At 42.5% G+C, this 17,124-nt stretch overlaps 1 protein-coding gene across 1 annotated transcript in view; it reads right to left on the bottom strand.

Moving 5' to 3' along the window:
* Positions 1-356: 356 nt before the first annotated feature.
* Positions 357-17,124, bottom strand: part of DAP (death associated protein) — a 51,774-nt gene continuing 35,006 nt past the window's right edge. Inside the window, exons 3-4 of the mRNA XM_070942596.1 lie at positions 2,975-3,017; positions 357-1,245 (exon numbers count right to left, since the gene is read on the bottom strand). Coding sequence (XP_070798697.1) covers positions 1,126-1,245; positions 2,975-3,017 — 163 coding nt within the window. The 3' untranslated portion in view covers positions 357-1,125. The remainder of the gene's footprint in view (positions 1,246-2,974; positions 3,018-17,124) is intronic.

Below are 17,124 nucleotides of genomic sequence, written 5' to 3'. Positions count from 1 at the left end.
TTCACCTAGCACAAAACTTTATAAGTGTATAACTATATCAAACTTTCAAAAATTAAATATGATCCATAGTATTGTAAGCAGGGGTGGTATTCACTTATCTTCGCTACCTCCGCGCAAGTGCAGGACCTTTTGTGCATGCGTAGAGCGTCAAAAACAGGATGTGATGATGTCCGGGCAGGTGGGCGGAGCCTCCCGCAGCCACCGCTAGTGGTTCACCTGAACTGGATAGAACCGGCTGAATACCACCACTGATTGTAAGGTAGACACAGGGCATTTTAAACCTGAATATTCATTCATGGTTCATTGAAGAACTACTTGCACATACAGATTCCCAGGAAAAAAACATTTCAGCCAACTTTCCATGTACCGTAATCGACAGTTTTATTTGTAGGAAAGACTGCATATCTGATTCCTGCATATGTAAAAACCGTTTTGAAAAGGTGAAAAAGTGCCGAAACCTCAGGAGTATCTAAAAATTAAGCAACAAGCAGATCTATACAATCTTTTAATTTTTTGCTCATTCTTCTATTAATCTGGAAAGAAATGCAGAGAACCAGGCTATAATCAGAACGTTTGGCTATGTTGCCAGAACTGCAGGATCATTCTCTTAAAAGACAACATATTGCAAGATAAATTTTGCCATTTCAGATTATTCATTAAAAATATATATAAGCAGCTAGTTCTTCCTGAAACACATTTAAAAACAGAACAAGAACAATCCAAATGAAATCTGAATCATACATTTTTAAAAAATTCATTAAAAAAGAGCAAGTAAAAGTTTTAAGCCATTACAACTTCCTTAACGTGTTCCTGGAATGCCAATACCCAAGAATAGAAAAAGCTTAAAATAATTATCCCAAGAAATTACTAACCTAAAATATCCGCAGTGTGTTGCATTGCTATGAACGTAACATTTTTCACTGGCAGTACAGAAAACTCTGCTTTTCAGATGGGAACATATTAAGTGATTTTCCCTCTTTCTACTCTCCCCTCCCCTTCATTAAACCATTTAAACCATAGGAATTAAGGCAAAAGCAGGAGATACCCATTTTTAAAAGATCTGGTAGTAGAAATCTCTTAATCTTTCCATTTGTAAAACACCATGGCTGGTCTGGGACAGGCGATTCATTTACGGGGCTGATGGATGTATTGATTGACATGTTGTGGGGGAGGAAGTTTTTCCACAGAAGGATGTGGTTTTTGGTGGGCCACTTGTGCTGCAGCTGGAGGGAAGTCTTTATCACCCTGATTAAAGAATAAACACATCAGCATTAAAAACATCACACAGACATATCAACAATTAGTCTCTCACCTTTTTAAAGAATAACTGAAGTTTTGCCGAAATGACCTTTAGCTTACTGATTTCAGGTTTTCTGTCTGAAGTTCAGACTCTTGGAATTTGGAGTTAAGAACTTTTGAATCTGTACAAATAGCTTCAAACAGGCTACAACAACCTTCAAATCTTGTTGCAGATTTTTAGAAGGCCACAGTGGCATCCTTCTATATTAAGCATGAAAAGTGTTTGGGTAGCAGAATTCTGGTTAGTGACTGAAGCAGCATTTATCAATCCTTCTAGCAGATCTTAATATTTAGTCAGCTTTGCAAATCCTGTAAAAGTTTGATTTTTCTTGCTTATTAAACAGCATGCATCAAATTATTGTCCCACCTTGTCTCCCAAACACTAATGCTTCAAAAAGCTAGTGTATATCAGCATGAGCCTATTAGAAATCCATAAGGCATGTTTGTGAATAGATTGTTGGACTTGATCAATTTCAGCCTCCATAAATAAATACTATATTAGTGGGAACTGTTTAGAATAGGAATTATGCCTGAATGAATCAGTAAATACTGCAAATTCTAAATCCATTAAAGTCTATAACGTTCAGTAAAGTCTTTTCAGATATTGGGCAGTGTGCTGGGCTTTTTGAAACAAAAGTCGAAATTGAAGTGTGCTTAATATTTGCATCTGAAACTGAAGCTTTATTATTTTTTTTAAATGAAATGATGCTCTTATAGCAGTTACACATCTGATTGCATTTGAAGTAAATACATTGAAATAAATGAAGTATAACTTAAAAAGCTAATATATGATTTTGTAGCCATGCTTGGGTATAGTGTAAGCAAGAAAAATCAATTTCTTTCAGAATGAAATATAACTTATTCACATAACTACTCAGCAAATAAAAATATTTGCTGAGTAGTTATGTGAATAAGTTATATTCACATATTCAAATCTAATGCAATTTGTCTGTTCCTAGTACATTTCAGATGTTGGGTGTATTTTTCATAAGCCTAAGCATTTTCAGTCAACATTCTTATGCTGTAAGGATGTAACAGACTTAGGGGCCCTGAAGATTCTACAAGACTACACTCGTTTTTGAAAAAAAGGTTCTCCTATAATTTACTTTGTTATATTTTCAGTGCCTGGGAAAGAACTCCCTATTTTCCAAAATATACCTTTAGGCATTATTTCTATTAGTTTCACAACCCAGACTAGAAATTTTCCAGCCCTCCAGGATATCAAGCTAAGTTTTGAAAAATACAAACTATTTTCCTTCATGTTCCAATATACATATTTTTACTTTTCATTTTCCAACTTTAACTGTAAAACTGATAATTTTATTGCTGCCAGTTTTCTATGCATTCTATTAATGTTTTAATGACATATATTGCCCTGACAACATTTACAAAGACAGGGGGGATTGAAATTGTAAAAAACAAAAAAGTGAGTTACAATTCAACTAGTAGTATTTTTAAATATGTAACTCATGAGGTAATTCACATCCTATTAAAATGTCTAAAAAGTATTTTTCTTTTCCAAGATAATGGGAATTATACAATTGAATTATGTTATCTGGTATAACAAAAACAACATCCTTGGTAAGGAAAATCATTGATAAAAAAAAATGTAGCAGACTTGTGCAATTCATATTTCACAGTGAAAAGCTGAAAATTATTGAAAATGAGGACTTACCCTTGCAATTACACCAGAAATAAACACAGTTGGTTTAGGTGGACTGGAAAATAAAAGGGGAACATTTAGTAATATACTCAATTTGATTTGATAGAAGCCATAAAGCAAAATTAAGACATTTGAAAGGTATAATCAAACTTTCAAAATAGACTTGCTTAGAAATTAATTTGCTCAAAACAGCCTTAATATGCAACCTACTTGACCTTATTCATGCTTAATCAATTAGTGCATGAGAGGGAAATATCTGAGTGATCTGAACAGGATTATTTTAAGGTGTTTTTGATTTTAAAAAATTACTGAAAGAAGAATAAAAGTGGAAGTACCATTGCAAACCATAGAAGTTTTCTTCTTTAAACTATAAACTATTACAGAGTTTATCACTACACAAATATGAATAAAAATGGACGTTGGCTTACATGAACGTCCCTTTTCTGGGCGTTGCGACTACAATCCATAGATAGATGGGTTTTATTCCTCATGTCCTGAAAGCAACTGAGTGAAATTTTTACTTCCTTCCTTCGTGCTCTGACCACGCCCACTTGTCCCACGATCCTCCAGTCTTTTGTCACAAAGGCACAGTCACCTGATAGATGAGAAGAACTGTATATACAAGTCAGTAAGAGCAGGCCACCCCAGTCCTGGAGCAGGAAGCCAAAGGGGTAGGGAATGGATTGTAGTCGCAGCGCCCAGAAAAGGGACGTTCAGGTAAGCCAACGTCTGTTTTCCAGTGCACTGCTCCTACAATACATAGATGGGATATACCCAAGCTTAAGTCCTCTGGGCAGGAGGCTGACTGCTCCCCGACCCCAGGTCCACATGGACGCTCTGTAACACTCTCCTGCCAAACGAAGCCTCGGCAGAGGCGTAAGTGTCTATCTTATAATGGTGAATAAAGGGTGAAATGGACGAACATGTAGCCACCCGACAGATATCTAAGACAGAAGCCTGTGTCTTAGACACAGCCCAAGCGGCTGTGGTAGCCGCGCTACGAGTAGAATGTGGGAGAATCTTGCCCGGCAGGGCCCTGGCCTTGAGTTCATATGCAGAGGAAATGCAGGCCTTGATCCACAGTCCCACCATGGAGGCTGAAACCTTCAAGCCCATAGATGCTGGGTGGAACGAAACCAGAAGAGCCTCAGTCTGTCTAAAGTAAGCGGTGCGATGAATGTAATGACGAAGAGCCCGCCTCACATCCAGCTTGTGCCAATGATGTTCATGGTGGTGCTGAGGGGATGGACAAAAGTCCGGCAAGATGACCTCCTGGGCCCGGTGGAACAGGGAGTTCACCTTCGGCGTGAATGAAGGGTCCAGACAAAGGATTAGGGTATTGGCATGAAAGATGTAGAGATCCTTCCTGACGGATTAAGCCGTGAGTTCCAAAACCCTCCTGGCCAATGTGATGGCTAGGAGGAAAGTCACCTTGAACAACAGGAACTTGAGAGCGACAGAACCCATCGGCTCAAACGGTGGCTCGGTGAGCGCTTGTAGAACCAGCGTGAGATCCCAGGATGGATAATGATGAACCGTAGGTGGGCATAAATTCGTTGCACTGTGGAGAAACCCTTTAATCCGTGGGTGATGTGACAAGGATTGATAGGGTGCGCAGGACAGTTCGGTGGACAAAGCCGCGGTTTGTCGTTGCAACGTAGAAGGTGCGAGCCCTTTCTTCAAACCAGCCTGGAGAAACTCGAGAACGTCCAGAACCTCAGCTGATGTTGGATTAACCTGGTGTTTGGAACACCAGGCACAGAACGCCCTCCACGATGCTTCATAAATACAGGAAGTTGACGGCTATCTAGAAGCTTGGATCATCTCAATCACCTCGTCTGACAGGTGGTCCCTCCGCATGATGACCCTTTCAAGTGCCAGATGGTCAACTGGAGCCACTGAGGCTCTGAGTGGCAGATGACCCCCTGGCATAGAGAGATCCAATGTGGAGGAATCACCTATGGACGAGATCGGCGTACCATGGCCTGCGTGGCCAATTGGGAGCCACCAGATGATCGGCGTTTTCGGCAAGCAGTTTTCAGATGACTTTCGGGATGAGGGGAATTGGTGGGAATGCATACAGCAGGCCTGATGGCCACGGGCACTGAAGGGCATTGCAGTCCTCCACCAACGGGTTTGGATAGCAGGACATAAACCACGGAAGTTGCAAGTTCAGTTGGCTGGCGAACAGATAGATGACCGGAGTCCCGAACCAAAGTGTGAGTTCCCGGAATAGGAGGGGGTGAAGCTGCCACTCTGCAGGGTTGATCTGTTCCCTGCTTAGTCTATCTGCATGGACATTGACTACCCCGGAAATGTGGTCTGCTGCGATAGGGAGGAGGTAACATCCCGCCCAACTGAACAGCCTTTCTGCCTCAAGCATCAGCGATCTGGAGTGCGTGCCCCTCTCCCGGTTCACGTGTGCTTTGGCCGATATATTTTCTGTGAGAACTAAGACGTGGCAGCCTACTAACGTGGGTCGAAAATGCTGAAGGGCCAGTCGGATCGCCCTCAGTTCCAGTAGGTTTATGCTGCTCAGCCTCTCGGACGGAGACCACTGACCCTGCGCCACCTGATTGAGGTGCGTGCCCCAACCATGAAGGCTGGCGTCCGAGGTCAGAACCAGACGGTCCGGTTCCAGAAAGTAACAGCCTCGAAGTAGGGCAGGCGAGGTCCACCAGCGGAGTGAGAGACGAATCTGAGGAGGTAGGGCAACCTTGTGGGTCGAGGTGCTGCATCCCGTCCATTGAAAGGGAAGGAGAAACCATTGTAATGGGCGAGAGTGCCTGCGAGCCCAGGGAACGATGGCAAAGCATGAAACCATCCTCCCCAGCAGTTGCGACAGGAGCAGCAGGGGAACAGATCTCTGGACAAGCACTTGGCAAACCGATTCTGAGATGCTCTGGACTCTGTCCGGTGACAAGAACACCTGTCCTTTGGTTGAATCTATCACCGCCCCAAGGTGGAGGAGCCAGGTGGATGGAACCAATTGGCTCTTGTCGAGATTGATCGTAAACCCGTGCTGTTGGAAGGCGGACATCACTAGCTCCATGTCGTGGCTCGCCTGGGTCAGAGAGGAGAAGAGGACCAAAATGTCATCGAAGTAACACAAGACGCGAACTGGGATGGCCTATAGTGTTGCCGCCACCACTGCCACCAACTTGGTGAAGGTTCTGGGGGCAGAGGAGAGTCCGAAGGGCATGGCACAGTATTGAAAATGGCTGCCCGCATACTCAAACCTCAGATACTGACGGTGGGAGGAGTGAATCGGTATATGCAGGTATGCCTCCCTGAGGTCCACAGATTGTAAGAGGTCCCCCTCTCTCAGACCCCCTAGTATCGACCGGAGGGAGTGCATTTTGAATCTGCGATAGCACACGGACCAATTCAGTTGTTTCAGATTTAGAATCCCCCTCCAAGCCCCCAAGTTTTTGGGGACCAAGAACAGCACCGAGTAGAAGCCGGTCCCGTGCTGATCCAAGGGAACCGGTTTTATCGCTCTGATGGTCAAAAGATGATGAATCTCCTCGTCCATTAGGAGCTTCTTGTCAGGCGAGGACGAAATCGGACAATGAATGAACCTCTGTGGGGGGCAGCCGGCGAACTCAATCGAAAGTCCATGTGTGACGGTGTGGCGAACCCACGTGTCCGATGTTGAGTGTTCCCACCGGCGGTGAAAGAGCTGGAGACGACCGCCGATGGGGCCCGACGACCGGGTGTTACTTGCCCCTGCAAAAAGGCTTGTATCTGGACCCTGTAGTTGGCCTTTGGGCAGAAGACTGGGACCTGCCACGATCGCGGAAGTGTTGTCTATCCGGGAAACGGCTGCCACCTTGGAAGGATGATCGTTGCGAGAAAGACCCCCCCAGGTCCTGAGAAGGCTCGAAAGGGCTGCTGTTGTGAGTATGGGGTGTAACGGCGCTCTGGCCTGCAGTACGAGGATGGAAGGATTTTGCTTTTGTCCTTATCCTCGATTAAGAGAGGGTCCAAAGCGTCCCCAAAAAGGCTGGCGTTCTCGTATGGGGCCGCAGCCAGCTTCCATTTAATCTTGGCGTCCGCCTTCCAGCTGCGGAACCAGAAGAGGCATTGAGATGTCACAGCGGAGGCAAGAGCCCGCGATATGAACTTAGCAAAATTTAAGGAGGCGTCCGCCGAATATTCGGTGGCGGCAACAATTTTGTTGATATCCTGGTGCAATCTGTTTTCCTCAGGAGGAAGCCGTTCTTGAAGCTGCCATAGCCAGATTAGTGATGCCCTGTTGAAAAATGATGTCGCAATCGCTGTTTTGATTGCCCAGGCAGCCGCCTGGTGCGTCTTTCAAAATGATAGTTCGGTTTTCTATTTGAGCCCATCCATTGAATCCGTCGAAAGTACGGATGTCGACGAGAGGCTTGCGACGTGTCCACAGAGGGCAATGCAAGGAGCTCTTCCAGTTCAGGAGCAGCGCAATACAATCTCTTGTCTTGACTGTTGGGTGTGGTTAGTGACCCAGGCTGAGTCCATGGATTGCGAATCACCTCTGAAAAATGTTGGGGACAGGCTTGGACAGGCGAAACAGCGAATCATGAGGCCCTGATGGTGTCTGAGATTTGCTGAAAGGAGTGTCGTTCTTTCCGAGGTTCGTTGTTAATCGGGCATTGTGTAAGAGATTTGAGCAACGACGGTCTGAATAGACCTGTAAAGGCTGGGGCATCTGGTAACAGGCCATCTTCAGAGAACTCAATATCCTCGGGGCAATCTTCCCCATGTTCAGAGTCAATGGAAGAGGCTGACTCTTTGTGAGGTGGAGAATGGGCCCTCGTAGACGGGTGAGTCTGGGCCAGGTTTTGTATAGGTAAGGATTGCAGAGGCGGGTGAGTCGCCTGCTGAATGCCAGCTGCCAACAAAGATGACAAAGCCGTAGATAGCAAGGATTGAAAATCCAACTGGCTCCCTGATGGGCAACCTTCAGCCACGCGGAGCCCCACAGCAGTCGGCGTAAATGTGGCCTCTGGATGTCTCCGAAGAGGAGTATGTGATGCAGCTAACCCAACCGCTAGACATCCGGCAAAGAGAGGGAAACACCTCTGGAAAGGCCCAGCGGGGGTCTAGAATCAGCCAAGTCACCTGGCAACAATCTCGGCAGGTAGAGTTTTGCCCTGAACTGTGGGCCTCTGAAGCGGTGTAGCGAGTTAGGGAGATTGTGTATCCAGTTCAAGATATGCTTGTCCGGGCTTCCAGTTGGCACTGCAGGCGTCATTGACGGACTACCAGCCCCGCGATTCCGTAAAAGCCGTTTTGACAGCGCTAATCAGCTGTCTGACGGCTTAAAAATCTCTCCATCGGGAGAAGGAGAGGAGAGCCGGTGGGTGCGAGTGGAGCTCCCCGAAAGTCCTCTGGAAGGATTCCAGAGGCTTGGAGGGTGAGAGCTCCTCGGTCAGCCCACTAAGAAGCTCCGGATTCAGGACAACTCTGTTTTAAACAGAGCCAGATGCCACGTCCAATCCTGCTGTCAAAAGTGAGTTTGATTGAATACAAGCGCAGGCAGAGTGGAAACAGGAGAACAAGCTTTAAAAGTAACTGTGCTTAACTCCGGATTTACATTGTTTCTAACTGAATCTTTTTGAAGATGGCGCCTGAAGGTGAAAGTTAGAAACGAAAGTGTTTATTGGGAACTTTGCACTTTGAGAGTGGATTAAAGCTGCTGGAAATTGAGAGCTTGTGGAGAAAAGACTATTTTGTTTGATAAATCATAGACTATAAATTACAAGCTTTTGAAAACTGTTCAAGGGATTTTGTGGCTGTGAAAGGAAAAAAGTTTTTTTTTTTTTTTAAAAGATGGCTTCTAAACAAATTAAGCCAGGAGCTCCTAGAGGCGGAGGGAGTTCCCCAGTTGTGTCAGTAGTGACACAGAAAGCATAACTTCCGGCTGATTCACAGAGCCAGGAGGCTTCTTTTAATGAACTTAAAGAATTTATAAAGAAAGCCATGAATAATCAGGCTGCAGCTATGAATAACCTAACAGTAATTATGGAAGGGAAATTAAAGAAATTTGAGGAGGACATAAAGTCAATTAAAGAAGTTGTTGCAGTAAAGCATGATGAGATAGGAGATGATATTGTTTTTGCAGTCTCAGGATTGTCAAAACTTATTATCCAGGTGGAAGAGAGAGTGGAAGAAATTAATGAAGCCAACCTGAACCTGGAAAACAAAGTAGGAGGCATTATGACTAAAACAGAGAAGATGGATGATGAACTGGTAATGCTACAATACAGATCTATGGAATTTGCTTTGAGACTGAGAGGGTTAAAAGAAAAGAGCCAGGAAAACTTAAAGGACATTTGTGCAGAAGCAATTGCAAGGCTAATCAAAGAAAGCCCAGATGATGTGGCAAGTCGAATTGATAAAATCTACAGGGTTAATTCTTGGGTGGCAAGACAAAGGCAGTTACCAAGAGATGTGGTGATTTATTTTACAACCAGGAGGATCAGAAACGACATTTTACAAGCTTCCTACAAGGATAAGGTTCAAGTGGCTGGACAAGAAGTGGTGGTTCTGAAAGAGATCCCTCCAAAAATGTTAAGAAGCAGAAAGGATTTTCGCTTTTTGGTAAATGAACTGAGAAACCAACAAGTGCAGTACAGATGGGATGTGCCAACTGGACTAGGGTTTGGAAAAAATATCAATATAAGCTAAACTACAAGATACCTATATGGGCAAATCCCAGACATGCAATAGAAAATATAAGTATAGAACAAAAAACAGAGGTGATTACTTATAAAGAGCTTCTTTTTATGAAAAGAGGTAAACTGCAATTGAAATCTTTAAATGTATTGAAAGAAGAAGGGATAATTTATACTTGGTTTCAGTATGGTCAGCTTCAAGCTAGATGAGGGAAGATCAAAAAATTGGTGTCATGCAAAATGAGGAAAACTTGGTAAAACAGATTAGAGATCAAAGTCAGATGATATTAAAGGTTGTATAATGCTTTATTGGAAATAGATTCAGAAACGGAATTGGTTAAGGATTGTATGATAAAATGGGCACAAAACTTTCAGGAACCTGTGATGATGGAAACATGGGAAAAGATTTGGGTTAGAAATGTCAAATTTACGCAAGCACAAAATCTGAAAGAGAATTTTTATAAAATGTTTTACAGATGGCACTTAGATCCTAAAAAAGTATCATGTATGTACCCGAACTTACAAGCTAAATGTTGGAGATGTGAATCTGATGATGCAACTTATTATCATATATGGTGGACTTGTAAGAAAATCAAGGCATTTTGGATAAAAATTTGGTGGGCGATGCAGAACATTCTGAAAAAAAGGTTGAAATTTACTCCTCAATTGTTTTTATTGGGAATAACGACGGATTGTACAGTATTAGAGACTAAACTGATCTTGAACTTAATATCAGCAGCTAGGCTGTTGGTAGCGCAATATGGGAAGAAGGACTCTTTGCCTACTATTGAAGAACGGACATTGAAAGTAGCAAACTTAGCGGAAATGGCGAAAATTTCAGCATATCTGAAGGACTATACACAAGAAAGATACATATCGGAATGGAGAAGATGGATTGATTATATTCAAAATAAGTATCAGACAAGAAAATATCAAATAGCTTATGAATGAATGTTAAATTTTACTTTAGAAGTATTATGTTATCCATAGTGGAGTTAAGGTTTCAGGGGGGGGATTAGGTAGTTAAAGAATAGTTAGACTAATTTAGCTTATGATTGTTAACTGAAATACCCTGTATTTTGTTCTGGGAAGTCTGGGTGGGTGGGATGGGAAGGGGGGAAGGGGAGTGGGGGTGGTGGGGAGGGAAAAAGGGTGGGGGGAATATTGGGGGAAATTTTTTTTTCTTTGTAAAACTTTTCAATAAAAAAAAAAGATATGCTTGTACAGTCTGCTTGGACTTGTTGTACTGGCGTTCTAACACCCTGTGGCGCCATAAGCACCCTGTTATTAAGACCAGCTGCCTGCAATTACTGCAGGTTCGAATCTCGCCAGGCTCAAGGTTGACTCAGCCTTCCATCCTTTCTAAGGTAGGTAAATTGAGAACCCAGTTGTGGGGGCAATAAGCTGACTTTGTATAAATATACAAAAGGATGAAGGCTATTGCTTAGCACATAGTAAGCTGCCCTGAGTCTCCGGAGAAGGGCGGCATATAAATCAAATTAAAAAAAAAAGGCATCCTTTTCTAGGGCAGTCAAGGCCTTGGGTTGCAGGGACTTACGGCTGGATGATGCAGTCTATTTGCCTGACATAGTCTTGTGGGATTTGGGAGGCGTGGGTGGACTGGCCTCATGTTCCAGGTCAGATGACAAAGAGGAATCCGCCATGTGGTATAGTAGATCTGAAGGGCAGATTCCTGAGGAAAACTAAGGGCGTAAGAGTGGGGTATGGACCACCAAGGGTGTTACCACTCCAAAAAGCATCCAACTCCTGCAACTCCCCTCCCACACACGCTGTCCCTGTGAAAGAGTGGGAGGAGACCAGCCGCCTGGCGATCCTTTAAATAACAGTCCTCCACTAGCGTAAGCAATACAATACAAGCCACCAAAGGCTCCCACCGGCGCTGGCCATAATCTGGCCAAAACACGCCACTTCGCTCACCCGCCTCCCTGCTGGTGCAGAACATACGGAGGCTCCCAAAATGGCGGCTGCAGCAAAATCCAAAATGGCGGCCGCCGCGATCACAAAATGGCGGCCACTGTAGTTCATTGACAAAAATGGTGGCCGCAATGGTGAGGCGGGAACGCAGGCTCTCTGCAACGAGGCTTCTCAGCACAGCGAAGGTTTCCAATACATCAAGAGTTTGCATGGTGACCGTGCAGGGACTCCGGAGCTGCCAACTAGCAAGAGCGATGGGATGGTGCGGGAGGGTAAACCAGCTCACCCGCAGCCCTACACCAACACCGGCAGCTAACAGGCCCGTGCGGATCCGCCCCAAAGGGTCAGAAACCGGATGCTCCTAACCGGGTGGTCAGGCAAGGTGCGGGGCGGCCTGGAGCCCCAGGACCACCGCGTGCGCCTTAGCAGCAGGCTCAGATCTTCCGCTCTCTTCTCGTGATCCAAATAATCAAAAATAAAATAAATGATCTAAACGGTAGCTAGAAAAATTGTTGTTAAACCAAGCACAAAGGAACACCACAGTCTTGTCAGCGACTGAGTGAAAAAAGACTGGAGGACCATGGGACAAGTGGGCATGGTGAGAGCATGAAGGAAGGAAGTAAAAATTTCACTCAGTTGCTGTCAGGACATGAGGAATAAAACTCATCTATTTATGGATTGTAGGAGCAGCACACTGGAAAACATCTGTGGCAATTAAAATAATGAAGAGCATGATTGTTACAACAATAACAATTATAGCTGGCAATTTATTATTTATTTATTTATTCATTCATTCATTCATTCATTCATTCATTCATTCATTCATTCATTCATTCAATTTATATGCCGCCCTTTTCCAGAGACTCAGGGCGGCTTACAATGCATTAAGCAATAGCCTTCATACTTTTGTATATACCTGCTTAGTAGGGCTTTCGGGGCCCCCCAAGCAATGTTCTTTTTTTATACAAAGTCAGTTTATTGCCCCCACAAACTGGGTCCTCATTTTACCTACCTCAAAAGGATGGAAGGCTGAGTCAACCTTGAGCCTGGTGAGATTTGAACTTGCAGTAATTGTAGGCAGCTGGTGTTACTTAACAGTACTTTAGTCTGCTGCGCCACCAAGGCTCTTAGTTACAGTTACAGCAGTGATCCATTTATTTCAGGGGTGTCAAATTCGATTTCATTGTGGGCCGCATCAGGATTGTTTTTGATCTCGGGGAACAAGTGGCCAGGGTGGGTGTGGCCAGCTTGACATCACTCATGTGGTGGCCTGAATGCTCTGCCAGCAAAAACAGAGCTTGGAAGGGCCACGCTGACAGAGGGTTGCAGGAGGTCATCGCAGCCAAAAATGGAGCTCCATTTTCACTGACAGAGTCCTTTGCTGTTTCCAGGGTGCCCCATGGGCCAGATCTAAGCACCCCGTGGGCCAGATCTGGCTTTCAGGCCTTGAGTTTGACACTCCGGATTTATTTTGTTACTCTCCTTCAACTGATTGTTTCACAAGAACTTCAAGATTTAATAACTGGAGCCAAATGCAAATTTTATAAATGCCAATATTAAGAATGAGCTAGGTTTAGGTTTGTCACATATCCATGTACTGTTTTTCTCAGGAGTTCAACACTAACATTACCTACAGTAGGGTCTTCTACTTTGCTTCTAATTTAACTGAAATAAATATGTAGGCTAGTTCCAGTCACTAATACAAGAGCAGTAGCCATTACCCTTATGAACTCAATGTCAAACAGAAAATGTGTATTATCAGTGAGGAGGATTAACAGGCAATTGAATTAGCTGACAGGGACTTTTCTCCATTTTTTTTTTTTTAAAAAAATTGATTTATATGCTGCCCTTCTCCAGAGACTCAGGGCGGCTTACAATGCGTTAAGCAATAGCCTTCATACTTTTGTATATTTATACAAAGTCAGCTTATTGCCCCCACAAACTGGGTCCTCAATTTATCAACCTTAGAAAGGATGGAAGGCTGAGTCAACCTTGAGCCTGGTGAGATTCGAACTTACAGTAATTGCAGACAGCTGGTGTTAATCACAATGCCATCAGTCTGCTGAGCCACCAGGCTCACCATCTTTCTACTCCTTCTACATTTACAATATTCATCATCCCTCTCCCTCTCCTTTTTCTTCACTCCATCCCTTCTTTTTAAGTTGTTCAGTAGAGTTTAACTCCAGTAAGTGTAAAAAACAGAATCTTCATGGCAGGTTTGGTAGTTACTATTGCTACCTTCAGACATTTCTAGAAAATCAAAGGGAAATGTAGCAATGTGTCTCCTGTTTCCTATCTTATGTTAATCATGTTAGGCTAATCAAATAACAGAAAAAAGTAACATAATTAACAAGGTAATGTGCTTAATTTGTGTTTAGGCATACAATTCTCTAACTCACCACTTCCAATTCCATTTTTCCACTGCACAAATACACGAGGCCCTTAAAGCCACCTGTTAAAGCTCATATACCTGGGAACTGTGTATTAGCTGCTCTGACCTCTTCACCAGGCTACAATGTACTTGTAGTAAATAAGCTCTTCTAATTCTATTTATCTTCATTTCAAAACACAACCAGACCTAGCAAGCAGTAGGAGAAACAATATGCTTCAAGTACCATGGGGAAAGAGAAGCAGATGAATGAACAAGATCAGGCTTGGTTGTGGATAGTAAGTAATTTCTATTATGTAGAAAGATTTCAAAGGTATTGGCCACAGACTGTGCTTCAAGTTGCAAAATAACCTGGGTTTGCATTTTTTCCAGTCTCTTTTCAAATATCTGGGGGGGAGGGGCGGTATCTTCTCAAAGAGTGGATTTATTCTAATTAGCTACAACACAAAAATTAAGGAACTGAATTATGACATTTCTAGAGCACAGTTTTGCTTTGCAAACTTCTTGAATGAATATCTGCTAAGCATCTAATACACATGAAGAAAATAAAGAATAATAAGTAGCAGACAGTGTATTAATAAAACATGAAATTTAGTTTTCACACACGATTTGCCTGCTCTGGCATTTTCTGAAAGGCTTTATAATAGCAAATCTGAATTTGAATGATTTCCTCACATATTTTCCCCCTGACCTTTCAGTTTTCATTGTTCTCCAATGAACCATGAAAGTTGAGTACAACATTTTCTGACAATCATTCCGAAATACATTTATCTACCAATATATCCAAGAATAATCATTGCTATGATGTTACCTATAGCAGGAAAGACACTAGTTTGAATATCTTTCTCTCTGACTAGAATAGAATAACAGAGTTGGAAAGGACCTTGGAAGTCTTCTAGTCCAACACCCTGTTTAGGCAAGAAACCCTAACCCACAGACAAATGGTTATGCAATCTCTTCTTAAAAACTTCCAGTGTTGGAGCATTCACAACTTCTGGAGGCAAGTTTTTCCACTGATTAATTGTTCTAATTGTCAGGAAATTTCTCCTTAGTTCTAAGTTGCTTCTCCCCTTGATTAGTTTCCACCCATTGGTTCTTGTCCTACCCTCAGGTGCTTTGAAGAATAGCTTGACTCCCTCTTCTTTGTGGCAGCCCTTGAGATATTGGACTAGACATACCCAGTTCCAGCAACAGTTTTTTATATGTTTTAGTCTCCAGTCCCCTAATCATCTTTGTTGCTCTTCTCTGCACTCTTTCTAGAATCTCAACAACTTTTTAACATCGTGGTGACCAAAACTGGATGCAATATTACAAGTGTGGCCTTATCAAGGCATTATAAAGTGCTATTAATACTTCACATGATCTTGATTCTAGTAAGCGTGCATATGGAAACTATTTTTTTTTTTTTAATTTGATTTATATGCCGCCCTTCTCCGGAGACTCAGGGCGGCTTACAGTGCGTTAAGCAATAGCCTTCATACTTTTGTATATTTATACAAAGTCAGCTTATTGCCCCCACAAACTGGGTCCTCATTTAACCTACCTTAGAAAGGATGGAAGGCTGAGTCAACCTTGAGCCTTGGAGAGATTCGAACCAGCAGTAAATTGCAGGCAGCTGTGTTAATAACAGGGTGCTTTAAACCACTGTAGTACCAAGGCTCTTTTTTCAAGCTAAAAGCTAACTACACAAAATCAGGGGGCAGCAACATGGCAAGTGATCATAATTTGAGCTGAGGAATAAATTGATAAATTGGCTTAAATAGAGGCCTAAGGCTTAGGCAGCTATGGGCTTGCAATGGTAGCATATGACTGAGAGCATGTAAGAATCTTCAATAAACTGGCCCTCACAGAGGTTTGACAATAACGTCTATGGTCCTTGGCAGGCACAGACAACATTTTACTAATTGGAATATATGCCAGGTATCAATTTATACAACCAGAGAGTACCAGAAAGGAAACACTTGTGACATTTTGCTCTCAGCTAAAACAGGTTTGGAAATTGATACTTGCCTGGTCACATATGACGTGAAAAAGGCAAATACACAACTCTGTCCAGGCAACCAGGCTTTGTATTAATATTAAAGGAGTAAGCAAACAACATTTTGATTACTACTTGGAAAGGTGACTACTTGTAAATATCAGACTGTAAATTAATCTGGGGATGACAGCAAAAATATATGGGAAGATGACAACACTGCTGTTAAAAAAACTAAAGGGACATGTCCACAAAACTTGATTCATGGGTATCTCTTTTTTCTTTAGTGCTTTTTAATTGATGCCAATCAGCCTGCTCAAGAGAACACTTAGGGTATCAAACTTGGGACTAGGGAAATGGTTTCCAATTCAGACTCAAATATAAACTCCACAGGGCAAAGCCTAGACTCCTTCACAGGCTATTATGAGAATGAAAATCGCAATGAGATGAAGAGGCCCATAGGCCATTATGAGTTTTCTTTGTTTAAAGAAAGCTGGAATATAAACATATAAAAAAGAGTTTTAGGATAGCAGGTAAATCAAATATCATGCCAACAAGTTGCAAGCCTGGAAGAAATACAAATGATCTCTGATCATCTGAGAAGAAAAAAAAGCATACTTTCAAAAGACATCTCATTCTTCCCAAATGTCAAAACTTCTCTGGAGTTCTGACCGCTTGTCCCTAAATAATTATGATGACCAGAGATCCCTGAAGATACATTACTAGAAATGGCAACAAACTGAAAGCTTATTAAAAGCAGGCTCTTAGTATTTATGCCAGACTGCTTCATTTCAATGCTAATCACAGAGCCTGCATTTTGTTTTTCTATTTCTTTTTTAAGAGGAGCACCAAAGTCTTATATCCACAACACCATCTATCATAAATATCAGCTAAAAATAAAAAAGGATAGAGAAAACCTGGCAGTGATCTTCTCTCTCTCACTTATCTAATGCTAAGGGGCATAATTAGGATGAAGAAATAAAGTTTCAGTTTTAAATGTTTTACACTCTGCTTTTGTTGAATGCAAAGTGTAACTTACACGCCCAGTATTTTGTAAGCTATAATGGCTGCTTTGACAGATGTTGGTTTGAAGATGTTGTCAAGGTTTTAAAAAATTTTGTTGTCAAGGCTTTAATAAAACATGTTCTTTTAGAAATATCATATGGAATTGTAACAGGTTTGATTTTTAAAACACTAATAA

Source organism: Pituophis catenifer, unplaced genomic scaffold (assembly GCF_029215685.1).
Source record: "Pituophis catenifer annectens isolate HBS135680 unplaced genomic scaffold, rPitCat1.0.hap2 SCAF_3, whole genome shotgun sequence".
Lineage (NCBI taxonomy): Eukaryota > Metazoa > Chordata > Lepidosauria > Squamata > Colubridae > Pituophis > Pituophis catenifer.
Note: the sequence above shows the minus strand (reverse complement) of the source record. Positions and strands in the feature narration are given on the sequence as shown.